The sequence below is a fragment of the Anarrhichthys ocellatus genome, unplaced genomic scaffold (assembly GCF_004355925.1).
Source record: "Anarrhichthys ocellatus isolate YVR2014 unplaced genomic scaffold, GSC_Weel_1.0 scaffold1822, whole genome shotgun sequence".
NCBI lineage: Eukaryota > Metazoa > Chordata > Actinopteri > Perciformes > Anarhichadidae > Anarrhichthys > Anarrhichthys ocellatus.
The window spans coordinates 1-6,291 of NW_022281796.1; the positions used below are offsets into that span (position 1 = coordinate 1).

The window sequence follows — 6,291 nt, forward strand, 5'->3', positions numbered from 1 at the left end:
ACACACACACACACACACACACACACACACACACACACACACACTTTCCATTTATCTTATCTGTCTAATGATATATTTAATATCACACATTTGTTTGTTCTTATGCAAGTCCTGCTAGCTCATTAAAATCATAATCATGAAAGAGTCAAGAAGCCACGTCTGTTTTGTTCAAAACTATTTGTACCCAGTTGAGCTAGAAAAGAAAACAAGTACTTGTGTTTAGTGTGAAAATCAAAACAAGCATGACATTTACATAAAGTCAAAGGCTCTTCAGGAGGTCTAGATGGGAAAAATTATAGTTTTAAACTTAAAATCACTGCAGTGTCTGCACTGCACTGCTGGTGACAGCACATTACTGAGCTCCATCAGCTATGTTAATATTTCATACTCCGTGATTGTAGAGCCTAACAAACTGTTAACAAGCACAGCCAGGATTTGTCCAGTCTGACAGTCCACAAAAAGATGACAACCCAAAACAACTCACCAGCAGGAGCTCTGGTTAGTGTGTACATGTACATTACTGGGGGGGAGGGGGGGGGGGAGGAGGAGGGGGGTCAGTGAAGGGCACAGAGTTTGGTGGCCAGAGAGAACAGGAGAAAGACGGGTTGAAGTAAGAGGGAGGAGGAGGGGGGGGGTACAGGGGGAAGTTGGGTGGGGGAAAAAAGTGAGACGGTGGAGGAGGGTAAGGGCAGGGAGGGGGGAGGTACATGGGATGCACATTAGTGTGCCTGGGGGGTGGGTGTATGTGTCTGGGTGGAGCGGGTGTGTGGCTGAACTGTGGGTGGTTATTCCTCGGGTTCTGGTGCCTGAGTGGAGGTCCTGCGTGTCTTGATGGGAAACCCCTGACATTACGCTGCAGCGAGGTGTTCTGGGTAACGTGGGCAGGATTATCTGGAGGGAGGAAAAAAAGGTTTATTACTTTCCACTTCGTTCAGATAGTAACACCATAAAACCACCCAAACATGTCAGCTACCGTCTTCCTCTATGTGTGCAAATACCTGGACTGTTATTGTCCTTCTTCTTTCTGGAGTTCTTCAATTTCCTCTTGGCTTCGTGTTCTCTCTCATCATCACTGTAATCTAAGGCCTGGAGAGAGAGGAGAGGGACAAAGCACCGCATCGTTTAGAGGCTAGTGGAAACTCTTCAGACGAACTTTACAAAGTAACATGAGTCAGAAACAGTCAGCTACAACCGCGGCTTTCTTCTTAAAATGACTCGGTCTATATGAACAGTAACATGCACCACGTTACCGTCAGAGTTCACTGATCAAAGCATTATTAAACTCCTGAGGATTTCACAAAGAAGGCCACTTTGTTTTGAAATGGTTTTGAAAAATGTTCAGCCAGTCTACAGCGTATTCAACCTTTTGTTTCTTTACAATGCTTTTAATACTTGACTTCTTTCTGTTCAGGTCTTGTATAAAGGGAATAAAGTAGTCCATGAATATGAGATATGGGTTAACAGCTATATTCCTCTTCGGCAGTGTGGAGGTTGTTCATGGCGTTTTCACGGATACACCCTGTTCTTCACAGTACATTTTGCACATTAAGCATAAACAGTGCGCCATCTGCTAACTATTTCCCATGGGCATATGCTAATTCCACCATATTTTCAGGATACACCGATTACAAAAAAATGAGCTTAACAAAGTTGTCACTCATCCGGCGGTCGCACTGTGCTTTCCTACACCGTGACATGGGTTCGGTCACTGCATGCGCAGTCACGCCATGAAGTTCCCCCCCGCTCACCCGCTGGAGAAAGTCCTCCGGATCGTTTTGCATCATCCCATAGACTTGTTCTAACGTGGAGGGAGACCAGTGCAGTGCAGCTGGCTAGAGATAATGCCACCATGCTTTCATGCTACCGTGGTTACAGAGAATGAGCCAAACAGCGGATCCTAGCCAGCCCTAACGATGACAATGTGTTCGAGACTCCTCAGTTCTGATTGGTTGCCTTCATTCAGGCACGGTGGAATATTGCAAATGCCATTCGGAGCACTAGGGGGAGCCAAAGGAACCTGTTTTTTTGTCCCAGATTACATGTCTCATGTCCTACTGTCAGGATACAGTGACAGTTTCCTCAAATATGACAACAAGCTGTTTTAATTAAAGTTAACTTCTGAACCTTTAATCAACATGCTAGTTCACATTCCAGTCCTGTGCTTACCTCCTTTGGTGGCTCTTGGTCGTTCTTCCAGGATGCATCAGATCCCTTAAAACTGAAGGAAAAGCAGGTTTAATTTCACAGAAACAAACTTCACTTCTTCTTATCAAAGTGACTACTGCTCAACAAACAAACTAAATAACTAATCCTGCTATTTGTCTTGCTTTAATGTGCTCCATGCATCATATACTGTGTGTGCATGCACTTACACTTTGAGCTGTTGTGTGAGGATGTAACTCGTGTACTCTTTGTTGTCCGGGGTGTAATAAACAGTCTGTCCCTCTGTCAGCCCCTTGCTGCTTATCTGGTCCACAGAGTTAAAACGCAAAATATAGAGAGGACTGGACACTGGACCAAATACCTCAAACACCTGAAACACATAAACAAGAGAACATTACCATGTAGGAACCAACAGGACGCTAACGGAGGACATAAATCACGAGTAGACAGAGGTAAAGCCTCTGCTGGTTCACCCACCTTGCCAAGAGCCAGCCTATCAGACGTAAAGATGATGCTGTCGTCAGTCAGAGGGGGCGTGTCTTTCAGAGACTGGATTACAACTGCAGACATCCAAAGTGCGGTTAAAAAAAAATGCACATAAAAGCCTCCACTGACACTATTCTCTACCTCAGAAAAACTCTGTTTCCAGTTGGTTAGAAAGTTGCAGTGTGACCTTAGCATGAATGGGTGTTTGTATATTTACCAAGTTGCTGTATAACACTGGAGACTGTTCCTATAGGCTGCAATTCTGCATCTTCTGGTAACGACACAGACACCTCCTCCACTGCTGGCAGCTCCTACACACAAACAGTCAGCTTTTTGGTCTAAACGGTCAATTTGATCATAGGGTTTAGAACACAATGGGGGAAAATAGTGTACGGTAAGTAGTGTAATAAGATGCTTGTGCATTCTGGGACACCTTGTGGGGAGTGTACCCTCCTTACAAATGAGAACAGAACAGTGTGTGTAAAAGGAAAAGAGCTGCCACACTGCACACTTGTTGGGCGACTGTGGCTCAGTGGTAGAGCCTTCAGAGGATCGGCGGTTCCATCCCCAGCTCCACTAGTCTATGTCCATGTGTCCTTGGGCAAGGCACTTAACCCCAAACTGCTCCTGTAGCTGTGCCTACAGTGTGTGAATGTTAGATAGTCCTGATGAGCACCTTGCATGGTAGCCCCGTCATCAGTGTATGAATGAATGAATGACATGTAGTGTTAAAGAGCTTTGAGCGGTCAGAAGACTAGAAAAGAGAAATACAAGTACAGTCCATTCACCATACTAGCAGTGCAGGACTCCTTACAAACACTGATGACAGACAGACTGACCTCGAGCAGGACTTCATCTCTGGTCTTGATGGGGGCTGGTTGGCTGAAACCCTCGTCGTCATCCTCAAAAATGGGGGCAGAGGGAGAAGAGGAGGATGAAGAAGAAGAGGAAGAAGAAGAGGAGGATGAAGAGCTGGAGACAGGAGAGGAAAAGCATCAGTGAATTATTTGTATCTATTCTTGTGCTGTAACCTGAATGTTCAGTCTTACTACATCAACAACAATCCTTCAGTCAGATTGTATGAATACCTGTCTGAATCATCTGAATCCTCATCCTCACAGGCCCCCGTCTTACAAACAGCGTCTAGAGAAAGCGCTGCTGCTGTGGAGTCTGCATGTACATCTCCTTGTTCCTCTGGATGCTTTTCTGTATTTGATGATGTGTCTGCATTGACTGGTGTTACCATGACATTTTCTAGTTGCGACATCATGGTAACCTCCATCTCTTCCTCGTGCACTGGTGTCTTCTGTCCATTCTCCTCAGGTACGTTTTCATCCATCTGAAGCAAACACATTCAAATATTTGATGGCAGGTCTTCAGATAACACGTGACATTAAAGGATCCACAAAGCAGCTTATTATTTTAGTTACTTTCTTTTACCAACGGATGGACAGCCGTCACTTCTTCCAAAGGAAACAAAAGATAGAAGCGTGCTCGGTGTAAGGACCCATTCAATGTAACGTTAACAGGAACTTACACTGTTCACCGTACAGAATGGCACCGTGAGTTTAAATACTTCACGTTAAATGTGTTCAGTTAAAGTTAGAAGTAAAAAGTACCTTAGCACGAAGGTTCAAAGGACAACTCTAACAATTGTCTCCATTTATTTCAAAACTAACTGTTATGTACAAAATCAGAAAAACGAAGTTGACAAGCAGAATAAAATCACAGTAAGGACAGTCTAAAATCAAAGACATTATAAATAGTAACGTTAGCTAATTTACATCCACGTTAGCGCTAGTCGGCTAACTAGCTACAAGCTAACCATGGCTATTTAAGTTACGAAGTTACGGTTAAACAGTCGTCAACCAGCTTGATGCCAGGACTCCTTTCCAGTGAGTTCCGTAAACACCATGTCAGCAAAGTAACAATGAGTTTGCTGAAAGTAATACCTGTTCGTTGGTGGGGCTACTGAATCCGTGCTGCATACAACCTCATGTCACCGCATGAAACTCCTAGCCAGTGTAACATCGCCACAATGAACCAAACTACTTCCGTTATCAACCTTCAAAATATACGCTTCATAAACGAGTGTTTAAAATGACTGCTAAACGAACACAAACTACAATAAACACATACAGTACAATGACAAATTATGCAAGAAAAAATATTTAATTTCGTCCTTTTCACATCATACAGCAAGCCTACATTGATAAACGCATTCAGTAGGTATGATTAGGCATTTCATTTGACAATAGAAAATTGCTTCTTAAGTCCATATCATATTGTAAAAATCTAATCATTGCTGATTGACGTATTGAAAAAAATGTGCAATCAATACATGTTGAAATAATTATAATAATGATTCGTTCTTTTGCTATATTTTGGTGCCAAATTATTCCTACAATTTATTCTGAAGGCAAAATTATTAAATTCCGGTAGTAATCATTTCTCTCTGTGAACTTGATGCAGCACAACGTCTACTACAACACGTGGGGTATGTTTATCCGGGTGTGCGCACGGCTGTATATTGTATACTGTATATATACTGTGTTTAAACACTTCTCTCAGGCTCTCTTTTTTTTGCTACTACTTGGTATAAGTTACGTTTTTCAAGGTTTTTGTTGGCGCTTTTCTTCTTTTTTTGGGGGGGGAGGGGTGTTAAGCCTCACTTTTCTTAGCTTACTTTATGGTAGAGGCCCCACGAGTGGTGGGCCGAGGTCCCAATGGCCCTCTTAAGGCCTTACACCATGATTCCTCAGGGACTTGCTGACATCCCCTTTTAAATGGTTGAGTATGAGAGACTGTGAGGGCTTCAAATGTTGTAAATACGAATGGGACAGCACTTTGCTGCAACATATCACTTTACCATGAAAACATCAAAATTCCTTACATAGAAGAGGTAACACTCGAGACAAAAAGATAAATTGGCTGCTTACAGATGCATTACGATGTGTTTTATTCATTAGTTTCATTGTTTGCATAATGCTTATGGATGCTAAATGAAAAAAATGCTACAAGTCTGGATAAAGATGATAAACATGTCCTCTTGTTTTCCTCTTCTTAATGTAGCATCAGTCATCTACCACCTCTGTGTGTGGTGTGGTCCTGCTGGCTCTGCTCACCCACCTGCAATAAGCAAATCATCCCTCCAAGTCTGCACACCTGCAGTTCATCCACGATTTCATGTGTTTGTGTGTTCAATCTTTCATTCTTGTTTCTGAGTAAATGTAATATTCCAGGCTAAACACCCATGTGCCGTCCTCTTTGTTAACCTTTTTTTACGTCTCCATGCTTCCACTGGTTAACCCGTGTTTAACGTCACATTGCAAAGAATTGTGGGTAATTCCCTTGGGCAAAGTCTGCATCTAATGCTCTCTTAAGGAAAGTCTTCATAAAGGGCTCAAAATGTCTGCGAGAGAGCCCTCAAACACTCGATGATTTCACAGCCCTGAACCCTCACAGACTTTGTGGAGTGCGCCTCAAAATCTGTGAGGGTTTAGGGCTGTCCCACTGTCATGTATGGACCAGATCTTTTTTACCCTCCTACACGCCAACATAAAATAGGTTCTTCATATCACTCGTTTATAGCTGTGTAACTACAAAAAGCCTTTTTGAAGGAAAATGTTGTATTTCTCTAAC

The 6,291-nt window shown here is 42.9% G+C and overlaps 1 protein-coding gene across 1 annotated transcript; it reads right to left on the bottom strand.

Annotated features, from left to right (window-relative positions):
• Positions 1-6: 6 nt before the first annotated feature.
• On the bottom strand, positions 7-4,685 carry LOC116377895 (nuclear assembly factor 1 homolog (S. cerevisiae)). Its single transcript, XM_031839656.1, has 9 exons — positions 4,602-4,685; positions 3,738-3,988; positions 3,489-3,621; positions 2,867-2,960; positions 2,641-2,723; positions 2,373-2,533; positions 2,167-2,218; positions 999-1,086; positions 7-891 (listed from the first exon to the last, which is right to left on the bottom strand). The coding sequence occupies exons 1-9, from the start codon at positions 4,635-4,637 to the stop codon at positions 518-520; spliced, it is 1,272 nt and encodes a 423-aa protein (XP_031695516.1). The 5' UTR covers positions 4,638-4,685; the 3' UTR covers positions 7-517.
• Between the last annotated feature and the right edge of the window lie 1,606 nt (positions 4,686-6,291).